Raw genomic sequence first — 22,806 nt, 5'->3', positions numbered from 1 at the left:
ATGAATATTTAAGCCTCAAAAGTTTTCCCAATTCAAATTCAAGTAATGACATGTGAAGAACACCTACCTGGACCTAGAATAAAACCTAATGCTTGACACATGCTTATGTTTGCCATGGAACTTGTTCTTTCCTGAAGGGAAGTAGCACCAGCAGTATATGATCTAACAACTGCTACATTTCCTTAAAAACAAGACACAATAATCCAAAGTAAAAGAAAGTATCATTCAGTTTATAAAATTCAATCAAATTTGACTTTATACAGAAGAAGAAATCTTGGTCAACAGTATAGTCACTGCTTCCTCTTTATGATCACACAAAGCATGTAAGGTATTTTTATTAAACAAATGCATCAATTAATGGACCATACTAGTTTTGGTAATATGAAAACAGTTAAAGATATCAATGAGTGAAAAAATGGTATCATAAGAAAACCAAGCCGGGCACAGTGGCTCATATCTGTAATCTCAGCACTTTCAGAGATCGAGGTGGGTGGATCATTTTGAGGTCAGGAGTTCAAGACCAGCCTGGCCAACACGGTGAAATCCCGTCTCTACTAATAATTCAAAAATTATCCACCTGTAGTCCCAACTACTCAGGAGGCTGAAGCAGAAGAACTGCTTGAACCCAGGAGGCTGAGGTTGCAATGAGCCAAGATCACGCCACTGCACTCTAGCCTGGGCAACAAAGTGAGACTTCATCTCAAAAAAAAAGAGAGAATATCAAACTTACTTAATACTAAAACAGCACTGAGTGAATGGCATACCATTGATTACTACAACTGTTTTTAAAAGAAAAGTATTACAGTATTACAAACTGTATGCATAGACATGTAATAGAAGAAACAGAAAAAAATGCACTAACAATTTTACTGAAAATTTTCATTGAGTACATTACATTCAAGAGACTCTGTTAGGGGGCATAGTATATTTTTAAAGTATCATAAATTCTTTCTAATTGCAAAAAGTTTAGGTTGGGAGTGGTAGCTCATGCCTGTAATCCCAGCACTTTGGGAGGCCGAGGCGAGTGATCACGAGGTCAGGAGTTCAAGACCAGCCTGGCCAAGATGGTGAAACCGCGTCTCTACTAAAAATAAAAATATTTGCCAGGCGCAGTGGCAGGCACCTGTAATCCCAGCTACTCGGGAGGCTGAGGCAGAAGAATTGCTTGAACCCAGGCAGGTAGAGGATGCAGTGAGCCAAGATTGCGCCACTGCATTCCAGTCTGGGCGACAGAGTGAGACTCCGTTTCAAAAAAAAAAAAAATTATTATCTGATTAGTGAGAAAGGATAGAAACAGTACAATATTATAAGCAAGTGCCAGAGACATGTCAGAGAAGAAAAAAATCTCTTAAGGAGCAGGGTAGCCCAAGAGGGCTTTGTGGAAAATGTGGAGCTTGAATTGGATCTATTTTTGTTTTGGGTTTTTTTTTTTTTTAGATGGAGGTCTCCCTATGTTACCCAGGCTGGCCTCGAACTCCTGGGCTCAAGAGATTCTGCTACCTCAGTCTCCTGAGTAGCTGGTATTATAGGCACGTGCCACCACGCCTGGTTTGAACTGAATCTTGAAGAATGAAGAATATGGGAACAGAAGAGAAACTATAGGTAAGGAGAACACCATGAGCAAAGGCAAAATGATAAGAAAAATATTTGTTTCCAATGAGAGACATGTATGTTGAACTGTGAAATATGAGTTTAAAAGGAGATGATACCAGGTGAAAGTGAACCATAAATGTCAGAATGAATGTGAATTTGATGCAACCAAACATATACATACAAACTTACCTGCTCCAATTCCCAACAATCCACGAGCAACCAGCATGTAGTATTTATTATGAGAAGCTGGGATGTGAAGATATGCATAGAGGCAGTTGGCTGCCACGGAAATCAAGATGGAGACAATAAGAGGCTCTTTTCTTGGTCTATAATTAGACCATAAACCAAATATAGGTGAAGCTACCATCTGGCCAAGACTATATGAAGCAATAACCCAGCCCAAAAAACTTGTATCAGCTGTTGGATCAATCTGCAGAAAAAGGTACAGTGCTTTAAGAATTGTTATCCAAGAAAAGTTTAAAACTAAATACATTTGTCATACCATGTAAAATTTCCTATTAAAAAATAAAAACAATTCTAATGTATAAGTTTTATAACACTATTACTTACAGTAAGGGATTCAAACTTCTGACAATACAATTAAATGTGCTAACAATAGACTATACAAGGGAAAAATGCTTGGGAGGCTCATTTTTAAGAATGACTGGAAATTTTTGGTTCATATAAACCTTGGTAAGAAGATAATCACACACACTATATATGCATATAGCAATAACATCATGAAAAATAATAGAAGCTATTCTTTAATTCTTGTAAATAGAATTCTTTAGACTTATGTTACCCTATACATTAAGCAGCCATTAGCACTGTAAATCATTTTTTTTAAAAAAACTAGGCACAAGAGTCAAATGCATAAAGAAGATAATAAAAACACAAAAGATGATAGACAATTATCTCAATAAACCTGTTATAAATTCTTCCGTTCTATATAGACCACTCAGTATTCTACCACTTTAAAAGGGTTTACATATCATGATGAACTTGAGGGGAGAACCGAATGACTACAACTCAGAAAATAAAATACTTTCAGAAAAATAGAAAATGTTAGCTTAGAAAAGACACTATTATTTTTATTTATTTTTTTGAGACAGGGTCTCACTCTGTCACCCAGGCTGGAGCGCAGTGGTGCGATCACGGCTCAGTGAAGCCTCGACCTTTGAGGCCCAAGTGATCTTCCTGCCTCAGCCTCATGAGTAGCTAGGACTACAGGTATGCACCACCATGTCCAGCTAATTTTTTTATTTTTGTAGAGACAGGGTCTCCCTATGTTGCCCAGGCTGGTCTTGAACTTCCCACCTCCAACTCGCAAAGCAATCCTCCTGCCACGGGAGGGAGGAATTCTCCCACCTTGGCCTCCCAAAATATTGGGATTAGTGGCATGAGCCACCGCACCCAGCCAGATTACTTTTTTTCATATATGGTACGCTAAGCCAGGTGAAGTGGCCCATGCCTGTAATCTCAGCTACTCAGCAGTCTAGAGCAGAAGGATCCCTTGACCCAGGAGTTGGAGGCTGTAACACACTATGATTGTACTTGTGAAAAGCCACTGCACTCCGGTCTGGGCAACATAGGAAGATTCTATCTCTAATCTTCCTATTTAATGGCCTTTATTAAATTTTAGGAAATAAATTTAAACAAATATAGATAAGTGGTAGAACAATTTAATAAGGAAAACTGTGACCTTTTGTTCCCTAAAGATATTTATTTATTTATTTACTTTTGAGATGGAGTTTTGCTCGTTGCCCAGGCTGGGGTGCAATGGTGCGATCTCAGGTCACTGCAACCTCTACCTCCCAGGTTCAAGCGATTCTCCTGCCTCAGCCTCCCAAGTAGCTGAGATTACAGGCATGCGCCACCACGTGGGCCCAGCTAATTTTTGTATTTTTTTTCAGTAGCGACGCGGTTTCACCATGTTGGCCAGGCTGGTCTCTAACTCCTGACCTCAGGTGAGCCGCCTGCCTTGGCCTCCCAAAGTGCTGGGATTGTAGGTGTGAGCCACCGTACCTGGCAATTCCCTGAAGATATTTAAACTGAAAATATTTAGTTGTGTTGTTCTTTATGGAAAAAAATAAGAAATAATATGCAAAAGTATAACAATGCATAATATTTAGAGTTCTAGCTGTTAAAATATCTTTCATTTTAGGTACTCTGGTTTTCATTTTCTCCCTGTATTACCTTTAGTTTGATTTGTCATCTCTATTAAAATAGAAAATAATAATTTTATGTCATATAAAATTTTAATTTTCAAAAAAGTAATGAAAACTCGATTTTAATGTTAAATGTATAGTGGTCTGAAAGCAAAACTTTTTTTATTTTTTTAAGACAGGGTCTGGCTCTGTCACCCAGGCCAGAATACAGTGGCATAATCTTGGCTCACTGTAACCTCAAACTCCTTTGCTCAAGAAATCCTCCTGCCTCAGGCTCCCAAGCAGCTGGGACTACAGGGAGTAGCACTACCATACCCAGCTAACCTTTTAAATTTTTTTGTAGAGACGAGGTCTTATGTCATTACCCACGCTGGTCTTGAACTCCTGGCCTCAAGCAATCCTCCCAACTTGGCCTCCCAAAGCGCTGGGATTACAGGCACATGAGTCACAGCACTGGGCCTGATAGCAAGACTCTTTAAAGAGTTTTCAAAATATCTGGAGAAAACAAAGTACTTTTCAAAACTCAACATAGTATGCTGAGTAGACCTAATCACTACTGATATCCTTCTTTTGAGAATTTTGACTAAAAAGACTAAACGCCAAGAAATTAAGAATTTTGATACATGAAAATATCTTTTTAGTAGAGAAGACGTTGCTCCAGAATTGTGCCAATTCCAATGACTACCAGTATGGAAAGAATTTTTAGTGTAATGGGTAATAATTTCATGTAATATTATTTTCAAAATAGCAATGAAAATACGGCACTAAACCAGTAAAAAGTAAAATTTGTATTTCTTTTCTTCTTATATTTCTTTAAAAATATATTTTAGGAGAGCATTTTCAAAAAGTAGAAATTTGTAAAAACTGGGCCGGGCATGGTGGCTCACACTTGTAATGCCAGCACTTTGAGAGGCTGAGGTGGTGGGTCACCCAAGGTCAGGAGTTGGAGACCAGCCTGGCCAACATAGTGAAACCCTGTCTCTACTAAAAATACAAAAATTAGCTGGGCGTGGTGGTGCACGACTATAATCCCAGCTACTTGGGAGGCTAAGGCAGGAGAATCACTTGAACCTTGGAGGTGGAGGCTGCAGTGAGCCAAGATTGCGTCACTGACCTCGAGCCTGGGTGACAGAGCGAGACTCCATTTACAAAAAAAAAGCACAAAAATTCAAAAAAAAAAAAAAAAATCCTAACAATCTAGACAATCTAGTAGGGGAGTTAAGTAAACTCTCTGTAAATACAGTGTTAGGACACTGTAGAAACGGGAGTATACAGGAAAACCTTCTGACCCAAACTGTTGTGAGGGACAGTCAGAGAAGGCTTTCCAGGCCAGGTGTGGTGGCTCACATCTGTAATCCCAGCAATTTGGGAGGCTGAGGCAGGATCACCTGAGGTCAGGCGTTCGGCCTGGCCAACATGCCGAAACCCCATCTCTACTGAAAATACAAAAATTAGCCAGGCATGGTGGCAGGTGCCTGTAATCCCAGCTACTTGGGAGGCTGAGGCATGAGAATCGCTTGAACCCAGGAGGTGGAAATCCCAGCACTTTGGGAGGCTGAGGTGGGTGGACCACCTGAGGTCAGGTAGAGATCAGCCTGGCCAACATGGTGAAACCCCGTCTCTACTAAAAATACAAAAATTAGCCAGGTGTGGTAGCTGGTGTCTGTAGTCCCAGCTACTTGGGAGACTGAGGCAGGAGAATCGCTTGAACCCTCAAGGCAGAGATTGCAGCGCACCAAGATCACGCCACTGCATGCCAGCCTGAGCAACAGAGCAAGACTCCATTGCAAAAAAAAAAAAGAGGGAGAGAGAGAGAGAGAGAGAAGGCTTTCCAGAGGAGGTGACACTGGAGCAAAACCTTGAAGAATGAATAAAAGACAGTGAGGAAGGAGAAAGGGGAAAGCAAAAGAAAGATGGAGAGAGGAAAAGCATTCCAGTAAAAAGGGAGACAAATGTGTAAAGACCTGAGGAGCCTGGGTTCATCCAAGTACCATGGATTTATCTAATAAATTGTTGGCTATACATCTAATATGGAACAAAGTTCAGAATCTAGGATAAAACACACACATGCACGTGCACACACACACACACACACACTCTCCAACCTCTTAGAAAAACCAACAAGGGATAAACTGATAAGGAAGAATACACAAAAGAATCTAAGAATAAGTCATTAGAGTTAAGAGGAAAGCCAGGATACAGAAATGTCACAGAAGCTAAGAGGTGGTGCTATGGTTTGAATGTGTCCCCCAAATTTCATGTTTTGGAAATTAATATTTAAATTAATATTATTAAAATATTGAAAGGTAGGACCGTTAAGAGGTGATTGTGTTACATTAGGTAGCTAGTTGGGTATGAACAGGGCAGGAGACGTCTCCCCTGCCCCTCACATGGGGAGTGTCGAGAGACCATTAGGTGATGGTCAGGCAGTTGTTAACTCTCTCTAAAGTAATTATTGGTCACAGCTAGTGCTAGGAAAAGGCAGCCTCCCAATAAATAGAAAACACCTGGTGATTAGCAGCTTTCTGATACGATCTCAGGGGTGAGGTGAGTGGAGAGAAGTAATGCAAGACCCCAAAATTATGCCAGTGTATAAAATCCCAAGTCAAAAGGTCAAACCGCGCACTTGTCTTTCAAGTTGCCCACTTGGCCCTCTTCCAAGTGTACTTCCCTTCTTTCCCTTCCTTTCAATTCTTGCTCTAAGGCTTTTTAATACATTTTCACTCCTGCTCTACAACTTGCCACAGTTTCTCCTTCTGCCTTATGTCCTTTACTTGAATTATTTCTTCTCAGGAGGCAAGAATTGAGGTTGCTGCAGACCGGTACACAGATCTGCCGACTAACAATTGGATCATGAGGGCTGTGCCCTCATGAATGAATCCATTCATGTATTAATGGGTTATCATGGAGTGGAACTGGTGGCTTTATAAGAGAAGGAAGAGAGACCTGAGCTAGCATGCTCAGCCCTTTCATCATGTGATGCCCTACACTGTCTTGGGACTCTTCAGAGAGTCCTCACCAGTGAGAAGGCCCTCACCAGATGTGGTCTCTCAAACTTGGACTTCTCAGCCTCTGTAATGGTAAGAAATAAATTCCTTTTTTAAAATAAATTATCTAGTTTAGGGTATTCTGTTATAAGCAACAGAAAACAGACTAATACAGGTGGTTTCAGGAAGTAAGGTGAGGACAACAATGTCAAATCCTATCCAGGCACCACCTAAAGTAAAGACCGAAAAGTATTTTGTGATCAACAATTAAGTAATTAGAAACCTTACAAGAGCAGCTTCAGGACAGCAGAAAAGTTAATCAGAGAGTAGTAGGTTAAGGAGTAGGTTAGGAAATACAGAGGAACTCTTTAAGAACCTTTACTAAAACATTGTTATAGATGAATTATGTAACCAACTTATATACTGATTTTTAGTTAAGTTCCTTCCTGGAGATTTAAGATAGAACTGACAGGACTTGATGATCAACTGATGTTAAGCTACCTAACAAACTTACATATTCATGTCACCCCCTCTTCCCCTTCTAGTAATAACAGCATCAAAAAATACATATGTTCCAGTCTTTACAATGTTACCTGATAGCCCAAATTAATTTTATGGGAAAAGCGTTAAATTATTCCACAAAAATATCATTTACACACTTTAAGAATTCAGACTATTACTAGTTTCCCTTTTATTAGGGAAGAGGTACTGATGGAACATGAATGTGGCTTCTGAGTAGGTGACCATACATCTACCTTTGCCTGGGACTATCTGGGTATGATCCTATTTTTCCTCATATAGCACTCCCTTCACTTCAGAAGTGTTCTGGCTTCCACAATAAAGCATATGGTCACCTTACTTATAAACTTCTTTTAAGGAACTATTATCTCATTATTCTTGTAAAGATTAAACCATAGAATACCAAAGAGACTCCTTAGAAAATGCTTAACTACGTAAGAGTTACTACTACTGTAGCTATAAGGGAAAAATAGATTGAAATGTACAAACCTTTTGGAGATATGGCCATATGGACAGTATCACTATAGAAAACCCTGTGAAGAAGCAAACTAGGTTATTTATACTTAATATTTTAATCATTATTACAGATACAATTTTCTGAACTGTGGCATGGATTTTAAAATATTCTGAACCTAAAATTTATGCATACAAATGCCTACTTTATCAGGCAATGAGATTTTAATTATCAGAAGGAAAATAAATACTAAAAGAACATACAATTACAGTCCTTCATCATAATAACAAATACAAAAAAGCAGAGGATCTATTTCTCCATACTCATGTGCTTTTACTGTAAATGGAAATAACCAAAAGCTTTGTTAAGTTTTTATAGCAGGAATGAATGGAGGAAAGGCTATTTTGTTAGACAGGAAGTGCTAGGCTTCTATCCTGTGTTGTTTGGAGGAGATAATTGACTGAAGGGAGGAGCAGGAATAAGGAAAATGATCATCTACAAGGGGGCTATAGAAAACCAGAATACTTCAAGATGGCCATACCTTAAAAGAAAATTCACTATTTCTGCTAGCCTTTACTACATGAAAACTACAATGATTAACTCCAATACTATTTGTGAATTTTAAATGTTAGGCAGATGCGGCCAGCAGTGACTCACGCCTGTAATCCCAGCACTTTGGGAGACTGAGGCAGGCAGATTACCTAAGGTCAGGAGTTTGAGACCAGCCTGGCCAACATGGTGAAACCCTGTCTCTACTAAAAATATAAAAATTAGCCAGGCATGGTGGCACATGCCTGTAATCCCAGCTACTTAGGAGGCTGAGGTAGAAGAATTGCTTGAACCCAGGAGGCAGAGTAGGTTGCAGTGAGCCAACATCGCACCACTGCACTCCAGCATGGGTGACAGAGCTTGACTCCATCTCAAAAAAAATTACAAATGAGAAATAAATAAATAAATGTTAGGCAAATCCATTAAGAAATTCTATAAAGCCTGTTCTTCAAAATGGCTTTATTGAGGCTGGGCACAGTGGCTCACACCTGTAACCCAGAACTCTGGAAGGCCGAGGTGGGTGAATCACTTGAGGCCAGGAGTTTTGAGAACAGCCTGGCCAGCATGGAGAAACCCCGTCTCTACAAAAAAAAAATACAAAAATTAGCTGGGCATGGTAGCGCATGCCCGTAATCCCAGCTACTTGGGAGGCTGAGGCAGGAGAATTGCTTGAACATGGAGGCAGAGGTTGTAGTGAGCCAAGATTGCACCACTGCACTCCAGCCTGGGTGAGAGTGAGACTCTGTCTCAAAAAAAAGAAAAAAAAAGAAAAAAAAAATTTTAAAAAATAGCTGTTGAGATATAATTCCCATATCATACAATTCTGCATTTACAGTATACAATTCAATGGGTTTTAATATAATCACAATGGGTTTTAATATAATCACAGATATGTGCAACCATCATTACAGTCAATTTTATTTTATTTTATTTATTTATTTTTTGAGACGGAGTTTCTTGTTGTCCAGGCTCGAGTGCAATGACCCGATCTCGGCTCACTGCAACCTCCGACTCCCGGATTGAAGCGATTCTCCTGCCTCAGCCTCCCGAGTAGCTGGGATTACAGGCTCCTGCCACCACACCAGGCTAATTTTTGTACTTTAGTAGAGATGAGGTTTCACCATGTTAACCAGGTTGGTCTCGAACTCCTGACCTCAGGTGATCTACCTGCCTCGCCTCCCAAAGTGTTGGGATTACAGGCATTAGCCACTGCACCCAGCCATTACTGTCAATTTTACAACACATTTGTCACCTCAAAAAGAAACTCTATACCCTTCAGCTATCACCGTTTCATCCCCTCTCCTGCCAGCTGTAAACAACCACTAATGTACTTTGTTTGTACTCTATAGATTTTTATCTGTATTTTCATACAAATAGAATAATATAATACATGGTTTTTTGTCTTGTCTTCTTTCACTTAGTATTTTTTTTTTTTTTTGAGACAGAGTCTTGCTATGTCACCAGGCTGGAGTGCAGTGGCGCAATCTCAGCTCACTGCAATCTCCGTCTCCCGGGTTCAAGCGATTCTCCCACCTCAGCCTCCCAAGTAGCTGGGATTACAGGCACGTGTCACCACACCCAGCTAATTTTTTGTATTTTTAGTAGAGATGGGGTTTTGCCATGTTGGCCAGGATGGTCTCAATCTCCTGACCTTGCAATCCGCCTGCCTTGGCCTCCCAAAATGCTGGGATTACATGTGTGAGCCACCGTGCCTGGCCTTAGCATTATATTTTCAAGATTCATCCACGGTGTACATATACATTCCTTATATAAACCCTATTTTAAAACATAATTTAATTATTAGTTTCATTTCAGGCCGGGCACCATGGCTCATGCCTGTAATCCCAGCACTTTGGGAGGCCTAGGCAGGCGGATCATGAGGTCAGGAGATCGAGCCCATCCTGGCTAACACAGTGAAACTCTGTCTCTACTAAAAATACAAAAAATTATCCGGGTGTAGCTGCGTGCACTGTAGTCCCAGCTACTCAGGAGGTTGAGGCAGGAGAATGGCGTGAACCCGGGAGGCGGAGCTTGCAGTGAGCACAGGTTGTGTGCATGCACTCCAGCCTGGGTGACAGAGCAAGACACTGTCTCAAAAAAATAAATAAATAAAAATAAATATTAGCTTCATTTTAAAGTATTTTGAATTGACATAGTTACTTTGATCAATAAAGGACTAAAAGCACCAATTAATCTTTTAAATCAAGGCTACAATTTTGGAGTTCAGAAATTTGTAAACAAAATGTTTAACATGACAATTAAAATCTAAAGTTGGCTGTGGTGGATCATGCCTGTAATCCAAGCACTTTGGGAGACCGCGGCAGGCATATCACCTGAAGTCAGGAGTTCAAGACCAGCAATGGCAACATGGTGAAACCCCGTCTCTACTAAAAATACAAAAAATTAGCTGGGCGTGGTGGCAGGCGCCTGTAGTCTCAGCTATTCAGGAGGCTGAGGCAGGAGAATCGCTTGAACCCGGGAGGCAGAGGTTCAGGTGAGCCGAGATCGTGCTACTGCACTTGAGCCTGGAATACACAGTGAGACTCCACCTCAAAAAAAAAAAAAAAACATCTAAAGTTAAAATAATTTTCTTTTTTTGCTGTTGAATTTGAAATTGTTTCTTATAATTTCAGATAATTGAGCACTAAAAACTAAAAGTGTTTAAAATGGAAAAATAAATCAATTGCAGGCATTGCTACCAAAACAGTATCCATTGGCCCCTTCCACGTTCTTGATGGAACCCCAGTTCTATTCAGGTATCCATACTTCCTCAACAAAGCCTCACGGTCTAAGAGAAACTCTCTCCATGTTCGATTCCAGAGGGTACATTCTGATTAGTCTAAAAAATTCAACTGGAGTAATCCCATTATCTTAGTTGATGTTGGTTTAGAAATTTACAGGTCACACCTGTAATCCTAGCACTTTGGGAGGCTGAAGTGGGTGGATCACCTGAGGTCGGGAGTTCAAGACCAGCCTGACCAACATGGAGAAACCCCATCTCTACTAAAAATACAAAATTAGCTGGGCATGGTGGCGCATGCCTGTAATCCCAGCTACTTGGGAGGTTGAGGCAGGAGAATCGCTTGAACACAGGAGGCTGAGGCTGCAGTGAGCCAAGATCGTGCCACTGCACTCCAGCTCAAAAAAAAAAAAAAAAAGAATACATTACCATATAAGCCAACTGATTCAGCACTTTTTCTGATACTTGCACAAGGCATTCTTTTTTTTTTTTTTTTTTTTTTTTGAGACAGAATCTCGCTCTGTGGCCCAGGCTGGAGTGCAGTGGCGTGATCTTGGCTCAGTGCAACCTCTGCCTCCTGGGTTCAAGTGTATTTTTAGTAGAGATGGGGTTTCACCATATTGGCCAGGCTGGTCTCAAACTCCTGACCTTGTGATCCGCCCGCCTCAGCCTTGCAAAGTGCTGGGATTACAGGCGTGAGCCACCTTGCCTGGCCCTGCACAAGTCATTCTAACTGATACACAATGCAAGGTGAAACTGTATTATAAAGAATTGTTGAAAATATCCTTTATCATTCACTTTTCTTTTTACCCAGTACTGAATCATGCACAAGTTTGGCAAGTGGGAGAAAACAGGATGATTGGGGTAAATAGAAAATATATGGAAATATATAGAGAAAATATATGGAAAGCAATTTAGTAAAATGACCTTCCTTAATTCCTCTCAGGGGAAAGAGACCACTTGTAATATTAGTGCCTATAGATTTAGAGGGTCTCAACTTGGAAAAAAATTCATTTCCTAAAACAGTCCTTTAAAAACTATCACAATATTGATCATTCCTATACATTCTCATCCCATCCTTTTAACATGGTTATAGATGTTTAATATTTTGAAAAGTTTTCCTCATGAAGTTTTACTTTTTAGTAACTACATATTCAGAAATAATGTGAATAGGTTAAAATACATCAAGCAATACAAATTAAGATTCTTGTATTTTACTTTTTGTATGTTTTATCAATATAAAAATAAGTTGAGGTTCAGAGGCAACAAAAGATAAAAACAGCCAGGTGTGGGACTCGCGCCTGTAATCCCAGCACTTTGGGAGGCCAAGGCAGGTGGACTACCTGAGGTCAGGAGTTTGAGATCAGCCTGGCAAAAATGGCAAAACCCCGTCTCTACTAAAAATACAAAAATTAGCCAGGTGTGGTGGCACACACCTGCAGTCCCAGCTACCAGGGAGGCTGAGGCACAAGCATAGCTTGAACCCGAAAGGGGGAGGTTGCAGTGAGCCGAGATTGTGCCACTGCACTCCAACTTGGGCAACAAAGCAAGACTCTGTCTCAAAACAAAAAAAACAGAGAAGGTGGACTACATCAATATTTAACACTTCTGTGAATCACAGGATACATTTAGCACACTGAATAGAAGAGTCCTGGAATGGGAGAAAATATTTACAAATCATATATTGGATAAAGGGCTAATATCCAGAGTATATAAAGAATTCCTACAACTCAACAACAAAAAATCCAACTAATAAAGGGGCAATGGTCTTCAACAAACACTTCTCCAAAGAAGATATATAAATGGATAGTAAGCACAAGAAACATGTTCAACATCACTAATCATTAAGGAGATGCAAATCAAAACAACAAGATACCATCTCATCCACTAGGATGACTACTATCCAAAAGAAAGTTAACGTTGGCAAGGATGTGAAAAAATTGGAACCCTGACTGTTGGTGAGAATGTAAATAAAATGGTGCGGCTGCTATGGAAAACAGTATGGCAATTTTTCAAAAAATTAAAAAATTAAAAAGAAAATTATAATATGATCCAGCAATCTCACTTTTGGATATATACCCAAAAGGACTGAAAGCAGGATCTTGAAGAGATATTTGCACACCCATATTGACAGCAGCACTATTCACAACAGCCAAGAGGTGGAAGCAACCCAAATGTCTATCGACAGATAAATGGCTAAACAAAATGTGGTAGGCCAGGCTAGGCTGTAATCCTAGCACTTTGGGAGGCCGAGGCTGGTGGATCACAAGGTCAGGAGTTCAAGACCAGCCTGGCCAAGATGGTGAAACCCCGTCTCTACTAAAAATACAAAAATTAGCTGGGCATGGTGGTGGGCAACTGTAATCCCAGCTACCTGGGAGGCTGGGGCAGAGAACTGCTTGAACCCAGGAGGCGGAGGTTTCAGTGAGCCAAGGTCACATCACTGCACTCCAGTTGGACGACAGAGCGAGACTTTGTCTCAAAAAAAAAAAAAATGTGGTATATACTGAAGGCAATCAGAGTATGCTACTCCAAAAATCTACTGTTTTGCCATATTAGTTATTTCAAACTGAAGGCAACTGAGAAATAGCAGATGCAGGAAGGGTTCTCTGCTCTCCCCCTTTCTGCCTGAATACAAAGAATAGATTGAATTTTGTTTTGTTGTTAATTCTTTGAGGCACAATTGAGATTCTGTTACCTACAATCTGTCTTGGGACATTAAGACACAGGTATAATTAAGACTGTATATTTAGGCCGGGCGCAGTGGCTCACGCTTGTAATCCTAGCACTTTGGGAGGCCGAGGCGGGCGGATCACGAGGTCAGGAGATCGAGACCACGGTGAAACCCCGTCTCTACTAAAAATACAAAAAAATTAGCCGGGTGTGGTGGCGGGCACCTGTAGTCCCAGCTACTCGGAGAGGCTGAGGCAGGAGAATGGCGTGAACCCGGGAGGCGGAGCTTGCAGTGAGCCGAGATTGCGCCACTGCACTCCAGCCTGGGCGACAGAGCGAGACTCCGTCTCGAAAAAAAAAAAAAAAAGACTGTATATTTAAACTGAAGAAATTTTGCACTGGCCAGGCGGGGTGGCTCACACCTGTAATCCCAGCACTTTGGGAGGCCAAGGCGGGCAGATCATGAGGTCACGAGATCGAGACCATCCTGGCTAACACCATGAAACCCCGTCTCTACTAAAGATACAAAAAAATTAGCTGGGCGCGATAGCGTGCGCCTGTAGTCCCAGCTACTCGGGAGGCTAAGGCACAAGAATTGCTCAAACCCAGGAGGCGGAGGTTGCAGTGAGCCGAGATCACATCACTGCACTCCAGCCTGGGGGACTCCACCTCAAAAAACGAATAAATAATAATAAATAATAAAATTTTTTTGAAAAGAAATTTTGCACATCTTCAAGAAGTAGCAAAACAAATAATTCACTGATGGCTGTAAAGATGAAATACTTTGGGTCAGGTGCGGTGGCTCACTCCTGTAATCCCAGCACTTTGGGAGGCTGAGTCTGGCAGATCACGAGGTCAGGAGATCAAGACCATCCTGGCTAACATAGTGAAACCCCGTCTCCACTAAAAATATAAAACAATTAGCATGGTGGCGGGTGTCTGTAGTCCCAGCTACTCGGGAGGCTGAGGCAGGAGAATCACGCGAACCTGGGAGGGGTAGCTTGCAGTGAGCCGAGATCGCGCCACTGCACTCCAGCCTGGGTGACAGAGCGAAACTCGTCTCAAAAAAAAAAAAAAAAAAAAAAAAAAGATGAAATACTTTTAACTGGGCGCGGTGGCTCACGCCTGTAATCGCAGCACTTTGGGAGGCCAAGGTGGGCAGATCACCTGAGGTTGGGAGTTCGAGACCAGCCTGACCAACATGGAGACATCCCGTCTCTACCAAAAATACAAAATTAGCCAGGGGTGGTGGCACATGCCTATAATCGCAGCTACTTGGCAGGCTGGGGCAGGAGAATTGCTTGAATCTGGGAGGTGGAGGTTGCAGTGAGCTGAGATCGTGCCATTGCACTCCAGCCTGGGCAACAAGAGTGAAACTCCGTCTCAAAAAAAAAAAAAAAAAGATGAAATACTTTTGTGAGTACACGAAAGTGTTAGAGACTCTTAGTAGTTGTCTAGTTTCATTTGTATGTACATTCCTTAATGGTTTTTGTTTCTTTTCATTAAAAAATATTAACATCAAATAAATTTATATACTTTTTTAACTGTTAGTCTTTCTTTTGTCAGCTTAATTCACAAGCCTTAGGCACATAACATGAGGGAATAGAGGAAAAATTTCTCCTACCCTACAATACATACAATGGACTATATAGCCTTTAAATAAAAGGAAATTATCACAAGTGCAACATGAACCAACTTGAGGACATTATGTTGAGTGAAATAATCTCGTCACAAGAAAAAAAATACTATATAATTCCATTTATATGAGCTATCTAGAATAGTCAAATTCCAAGAAACAAAGTAGAATGATGGTTGCTAGGGCTTGGGGGATGGGAAAATAGGGAGTTGTTTAATGGGTATAGAGTTTCTCTTTTGCAAGATGAAAATGTTCTAGGGATTGGTTGCACAACAATGTGGATATACTTTTTTTTTTTTTAAGGTTTCTTACTGAATCCCCCCCCCCCCCCCCCCCCCCCCCCCCCCCCCCCCCCCCCCCTATAAACTTCAGGACTACCCCCCCCCCCCCCCCCCCCCCCCCCCCCCTGGTATACTTAGATATGGTAACATGGTAAATTTTATGTTACATATTTTTTAGCACAATAAAGATAATTTCAGAGGCAATGAAAGTAAATGAAGTAAATGAAGTTAAAATATGACATCTGATCTGAATTGTTAAAATTATGTATTCCGTCTCAAAAAAAAAAAAATTATGTATTTCTAATACTTACCTACACTGCTGAGAAACATAGTAAGATATAAAATCCTAATAGATCTCCATCGGCTCTTATAATGCTCTTCAGTCTCTAAAATGTCCCATTCTCTAGGTGTAAAGAAGAAAAAAGTAGTATAAATTTATCTCATTACATGTGGATCTTAAGTGTCAACAATTTTATTCTCTACTAAAGTTATGAAAATGATGTGACAGAGGTAGAATTTACTAATATTGATTCTGCTACACTAATTTATCTATGAATAAGCATTATTATTTTGAATTTCCATGGATTGTATATATGCATTATTGTATACAGAAATTTGGGAAACCGTATAGTTTTAAAAGAGGAAACTTTTTGCAAGGCAATTATTTTGCTACCGTTGACATGCACAGATTAATCAAGAGTGTTGCAATTTGTAAAAATGAATAAACTACATCAAGATAAATCAAATAAACTAGCTACAACTAGATCCCCCATAGCTACTAAGTACAAAAAGATAACTGTCATCATTATAACATGCTCTACTTGATGACAGCAAATTAAATTGCTGCAGGAAGCTGTTTTGGCTTCTTACTTCAGAAAATAGGAATGATACCAGGAAAGTTTAACGTAACCTAAGACATTTTCAGCCCTGGGACCTCCTAAATGGGTTATCAGATAAATTTTACCAGCAGACCAAAGAGAGACCGAGACCATGACCCCCCAGACTTAAGTGATCTTTTGGATAAGCATCCGATCTGGACCAAGGGCATGTATACTAAGCAGACATCTTACCTCCATTAGGTGACACATGAGTCTATATACTCATTACATTTTCACACACACAATAGAAAGAGTTAACAAGTTCACCTTAATGTGAGCATTATCTTTTCAAATAATCAAGACATGCAGAACAGACAAAATGCCTTCTTATGTTCCAAGATTAATTTCTTAAAAATAAGCCTTAGAACTGTCAAATTAGTCTTCAAAAAAGAAACTTTTTTTTTCAAACGTGCTATGGTTGGGAGTGGTAAAGAGGAAAGGAAGAAGAGAAACAATGTTTTTTTAGATGTATTATATGCCAAACATATTAGTTCCTAATATATTTAAAGTGTTTAACACTATATATATGTCATTCCATATAAACAAACCTCTTCTGAGTCAAAGGAGAGTAGATAAGAAAAAAATAAAAATAATGTAGCTTACCTGAGAAAAATACCAGAACCCCAGATGCCCATACTTTGAAATCAATATACTAGAATTTGAATAAAAATCGATATATCTAAGTTAGGGAATCAAAAAGTAAATTATTTGATTCTAAAAAACATAATAAAATTGTTTGAGTGACTGATTTAGAGCTCAGTCAAAATCTTTCTTCTTTTAATGACAAATGACAATTATTAAATACTGAAAGTATAAAATTAGAAAATAGTAATTTAATGGCCACTTTCTATGTTATAATGGAAGGATCACCAATGGATGCTAAAACAACTGATTGAAAGATTGTTAAGGAGAGGATAGTCAAAGGCCCTCAAATGTCACCCCAGTGTCTGCTTACTAATCACAAAATGGAACATGAACCTTTATAATTGAAAGATATAGCAGTCGCCCTCTTAACAAGTGGTCATGTTTGGCATTCCCAGTAGTGGGATGTCCTGGCATCCTGTACCTTTTGATGTAATGTAGTGGGGTGTTCTCAACATAACCCATGTGATATTCTTGCCAGAAATGTTTAACCAGAATCTATTTTGAAATAAACAGTCCGTAAGTCTAGAATATTAGATTTCTGCAGAAAACCTGACCTAGACTCTTCAAAGATTTTAATGGTGACAAGAAAGAGATAGGTCAAAGGAGAGTTTTAGGTTAGGGGAGTCTAAAAAGACATAACAACGAAGGCATAAACATTGATTATCCCCTGTATATGGCTCCTGGTTTTTTTTTTATTTTTGTTTTTAAGAATATAAGGTATATTTTTGGAACAATTGGAAAAACTTAAGTATTAACTATATATTGCATGATATTCTTGAATTAATATTGTATTTCTAGTTGTAACAGTGATGGAGTTGCGTAAAAGAATTTCTTTGTTCTTAGGAGATGCAAGCTGCAATTAAGTACTTGGGACAAAGTATCACAATGTCTGCACCTACTTTTGAGTAGTTTGGCAAAAGAGGTGCATGTGGGTGTGTATGTACCTGCCGAAAGATTTCGGCACTGTGGAAAAGGCTAACAGTTAGTGACAGGATATACAGGTGTTCATGATTTTTTCATCTTTTCTATGGATTTAACATTTTTCAAAATAAAAGGATTTACTTTTTCCTTTTTTAATTAAAAAAGTATAACTTCAATGAAAAAAATTATCTTTCTACCTTGTTGGAGACAGCAGAAACACAGGAGAATGCAACTGTCCTTCAATCAAGTGACCATATTTATTACATTTTCTTAGCTTTGATAATTGAGACAAATGTGTCACATACCTGAGATTGAATTTCCAGAGGCTTCTTTCTTGTATGACCGGGTACAAAAAGAAATGCTGCATTTCCAAGATGATTTCCTTAACTTTTAAAATTCCTTTCTATAATCACTGCTGCATTCTGGCATTAGTTCCCCATTTGAGATTTTCCTTCCAGTAAAACTGTAGTGCTACAGTTTTATCCTGTTCAACATTTCTATTACAAACTGAAATACTCCAAATGATAGCATGCTTGTCAAACTTGTGACTTAAAAACTAAAAGGAATACACAATATAGTGGAGTGAACTGATCAGCAAAATGAGTTAGATAAAATTTAACAACGGCCAGGCACATTGGCTCACGCCTGTAATCCCAGCACTTTGGGAGGCCGAAGCGGGCAGACTGCTTGAGGTCAGGAGTTCAAGATCAGCCTGGCCAACATGGTGAAACCCTGTCTCTACTAAAAACACAAAAATTAGCCAGGCATGGTGGTGGATGCCTGTAGCCCCAGCTTGGGAGGCTGAGGCAGGAGAATCGCTTGAACCTGGGAGGCAGAGGTTGCAGTGAGCAGAGATTGTGCCACTGCACTCCAGCCTGGGCAACAGACAGTCTGTCTTAAAAAAATAAATAAATAAAAAAGAGAGAGAAAAGAAAGAAGTGTGTGCTCAGTGACACAACAGTGTAGTGGTATAACAGTTACAGAAATAAACTGAAAATATTCTATAAAGATATGCCCTATAAGGACAGATGCCCTAATAAAACAAATTTTACAGAGACTAGGCTAAGGTTGCAAAAAAAATTTGAAATCATTTGTAACTTGGATCAGTAAGATGTGAGCTACAAACGGTTTTTACAGATGAATATTTGTTATCAGTTTGATGACAGAAAACACCAACTCTGAAGTGCAATTAAGGAAAATGTCATCCCCTCCCCCACCAAATTCTATCCCTTTCATTAACAAACCTATATTATACTTATTATATTTTAAATGTCATTACTAAAAAATTTTGTGGAATTTGTTTTCTGGTTATCTAAACATCTATATAATATCCTTGATTTTTCCTCTTGCCCTAAACAAGCCTAAAATATTTACAATCTGGGACTTTACAGGAAATGTTTTCCAACCCCTGTTGTCTTAAATAAAGCTCCATAGAAGGGGTCAGTGGGGAGCACTGAGGATTCAAGAGGCCAGCTCCATCAGACCAGCAAATTATAATCAACCTTGTTAGTGAGGAAAAGTTGGTGGTGACCTAGACATGTTTGTGCAATATATTCAAAGTGAACAGGTCCTGCCAACTAGTTGTACATAGGTTCACTTTACTAGGGAATACACTTGTGTTTTTAAAGACATATACTTATTGAATTATTTTCAAAATACTCACTTTTTGTTTTTAAAATGCTAAATCTAGAACCTCAATCAGAGGTATTGATTATTGGCAGGAACACCTAAATTTGGACAGATCCTAATGAGCATCAATCACTTGGATGAAATCAAAGCTAAGAGTATGAAAAAAATTCTCTTTTGTACAAGGTGACAGAATGTACCAGAAGACTACATTTAAACATAACTCAGGGATCCTGCAATTATCTGGAAAATAGCTAAAAACTAAGACGAAGCAAAAAGAATTCTGAGGCCGGACGAAGTGGCTCACACCTGTAATCCCAGCACTTTGGGAGGCCGAGGCGGGGGGATCACGAGGTCAGGAGATCGAGACCATCCTGGCTAACACAGTGAAACCCCGTCTCTACTAAAAATACAAAAAAAATTAGCCCGGCGTGGTGGCGGGCGCCTGTAGTCCTAGCTACTCTACTCAGGAGGCTGAGGCAGGAGAATGGTGTGAACCCGGGAGGCGGAGCTTGCAGTGAGCCGAGATCGCGCCGCTGCACTCCAGCCTGGGTGACAGGGCGAGACTCCGTCTCAAAAAAAAAAAAAAAAAAAAAAAAAGAATTCTGAGAAAACCAAATGTCACAAAGTCCACGCACTCAAGCTTATGCTCTTAACTAACAGGAAAGACATTTAGCTCTCAATCAGAACTACCAGGTTGTAATGACACACAGTTATATTAAGCATAGATCCAGGGTTATCAAAGCTATAACTAACAAGAAGCCCCAAATTAAAGCTGGTGGAAAGAGTATGGTGACAGCAACAACAACAAAACAACTGTTGCTGCCAGATTTCAAAAACATGATGCAGAATAGTCTGCCAGGAAAACAGTCTGTCAGAAAAACTAAAAAGCAGATGTAAGTCCTTAAAAAGTATAGCAGCGGGCCTCAGAGCCTATTGAGACATTTGGGACTGTTTGCTTCTATACCAGCACTTTGGGAGGCTGAAGTGGGTGGATCACTTGAGGTCAGGAGTTCCAGATCAGCCTGGCCACATGGTGAAACCCCGTCTTTACCAAAAATACAAAAATTAGCCGGGTCTGGTGGCCCGCGCCTGTAATCCCAGCTACTCCGGAAGCTGAGGCAGAAGAATAACTTGAACCTGAGAGGCAGAAGTGGCAGTGAGCCAAAATCGCACCACTGCACTCCAGACTAGGCCACAGAGCAAGACCCCGTCTCAAAAAAAAAGTATAGCAGCGTAGAATAAATTGGTATAGAAGCAAACAGTCCCAAATGTCTCAATAGGCTCTGAGGACATCACTCTATTAAAATTCGTATCAGCATCGATATTCATTTTAATGATCTCAAGATAAAATCAAGTAAAGATAAAACTGCATTCCATAAACTCTGTTTAGTAACTCGAGGACCAGAGAAATACATTTGCCAAAGGGTTTTGAGTTAGAGTGCTCATAAAAGATTTGGTGCTTAAGGGGAACAAATGAGTAAAAATTAACATGGTCATAGACAGCTGAAGTTTAACTGAATTTATTAATTTACTTGAGGTAATTATTATGTATATTTCAAATAAAATGGTAATTCCGTTTTCCTAAAGGTAAAAATACATTAGGTATACATTCCTGAGTCATTGCCCATAAACTAGGATCAAAACAACCAGAATTCTAAGGATCAAAATACTGACGTTATTCCTTCAATGCCTTAAAATTAGTCTTTCTTTGTACATTTGGCATAGGACAAAGGCGAGCTCATTTTACACAGGTTTGTTAAAGTATCAAGAGGTTGTCAGGCAATTAGGCAGCAGGTCATTACTAAGACCGATACCTTCAAGTATCGATTAAAACCATCATTTTGGAACTGTGAAATGTGGAAACTGATCAGCTACAAAGGGCCAAATATGGAATGCAGAAGATACAGAATGTGGTGGCTTGGCTGCTGCAACAGGCAAAGCAGCAGCCTGGGTTTCTCCAGCCCCGTCACTCGAACCCACGGGCTCATCACCGCACGATGCGGCCAGACGCCCTTTCTCCTACGTTGGGAGCGAATCTCCTCGGCTCACACAACCCGGCCACGGGCTCCCACCGCGCTGGAACCCCTCTGGCAGCGAGGGTTAGTCCCAGTGCGGGTGACGCCCGGAAAGGAGCCAGTCCCAACAGCGCAGGAGGCTGAGGGGTCCCTCCATCAGGATCCGCTCACCTGCTTCCAGGTATGTCGCCTAAGAGCGGCTCCCGTTCGCTTTCGTTCCGCAGGCCCGCCATAGTTACAGTCCCCACAAGGCGTCTTGCGCCCAACTCTCGCGACACCTACTTTCTCCCATCCCGGGTGGCGTGAAGCTGGTAAAACAAGCCTGCTAGTGCGCGTGCGCACCTGACGGTCAGACGTAGGCGGAACGCCCCGAGGTCATAAGCGGGGTCACGCGGAAGGCCGGGCAGCGCAGGGCGAAAGGAGGCTGTGTCCTCAGCCTCCTTCCTCGGCACGCGCTTCCCATCCTGACGGGGACAGAGAGCCTAGGAGAGCTCGGGGCGTGTCCAAACTGCCGCGCCGCCCCGCCCCGGGCTTATCTTCCTCCCTCCGCTTCGCCTTCCGCGGTATCTAGCATTTCGGTTCCTGGAAAGGTTACCCGAGCTGCGGTTGGGGCTCGGACCAAAGTTGAGTCCTCGAAAGGGAGCCTGGAGAGCCGCGGTGCTGGGAGGCCCGGCCAGCTCGATCGCAGGCTTCCATCTGGCGGCTAGTAAGTAGCCGGCCTAGGTGCGCTGAGAGCTCCCCGCGCCTCTTAGGGCGTCGTGTACGTGCCTGGAGGCAGGGACCGGGGACGCGGAGCTGGGCGGGAGACTCGCGGGTCAGGGACGCGGGCTGAGGCTGGGGGCGAGAGACAAGGTTGGAGTCTGCGGCGCGCTCCGGAGGGCTGAGGTAATGGGGGCGAGCGGGTGGGCAGTCCCTTCCCCCCGTGAAAGGTAGAGGTGGCTTCCAGCTCTCTTCTCTAGCTCGGCTAAATGCAAAGGCGTCTTAACCTGGAGGGCTTGTCAGAGCCAGGACTGAAGGTGGGATCTGCTGCTTGTAACCTGCAGGTCCCCGGATGCGCACCCCAACGGCGCCTGCACCTACGGGGGCCTCAGTCTTGCAAAATGTCACTCAGCAGAGCC

At 41.1% G+C, this 22,806-nt stretch overlaps 2 protein-coding genes across 6 annotated transcripts in view; one reads left to right on the top strand and one right to left on the bottom strand.

The window, feature by feature from the left end:
- The window catches only part of MFSD8 (major facilitator superfamily domain containing 8), a 47,830-nt gene extending 25,787 nt beyond the window's left edge, over nucleotides 1–22,043 (bottom strand). For all 3 annotated transcript variants that reach the window (XR_004030938.1, XM_030815719.1, XM_030815720.1), the window contains exons 1-5: nucleotides 21,860–22,043; nucleotides 15,912–16,003; nucleotides 7,757–7,800; nucleotides 1,783–2,023; nucleotides 68–181 (exon numbers count right to left, since the gene is read on the bottom strand). Coding sequence is in view for 2 of the 3 variants with exons in the window: in XM_030815719.1 (XP_030671579.1) it covers nucleotides 68–181; nucleotides 1,783–2,023; nucleotides 7,757–7,800; nucleotides 15,912–16,003; nucleotides 21,860–21,921 (553 nt within the window). In the remaining variant the exon portion in view is untranslated. The remainder of the gene's footprint in view (nucleotides 1–67; nucleotides 182–1,782; nucleotides 2,024–7,756; nucleotides 7,801–15,911; nucleotides 16,004–21,859) is intronic.
- A 55-nt stretch (nucleotides 22,044–22,098) lies between these two features.
- The window catches only part of ABHD18 (abhydrolase domain containing 18), an 81,781-nt gene continuing 81,073 nt past the window's right edge, over nucleotides 22,099–22,806 (top strand). Inside the window, exon 1 of one of the 3 annotated variants that reach the window (XM_030815722.1) lies at nucleotides 22,099–22,394. The gene's annotated coding sequence lies outside the window, so the exon portion shown is untranslated. The remainder of the gene's footprint in view (nucleotides 22,395–22,806) is intronic. The other 2 variants (XM_030815723.1, XM_030815724.1) reach the window with 2 other exon arrangements.

Source organism: Nomascus leucogenys, chromosome 7b (assembly GCF_006542625.1).
Source record: "Nomascus leucogenys isolate Asia chromosome 7b, Asia_NLE_v1, whole genome shotgun sequence".
Lineage (NCBI taxonomy): Eukaryota > Metazoa > Chordata > Mammalia > Primates > Hylobatidae > Nomascus > Nomascus leucogenys.
The sequence above is the reverse complement of the archived record's forward strand: the minus strand, read 5'-3'. Positions and strand labels throughout refer to the sequence as shown.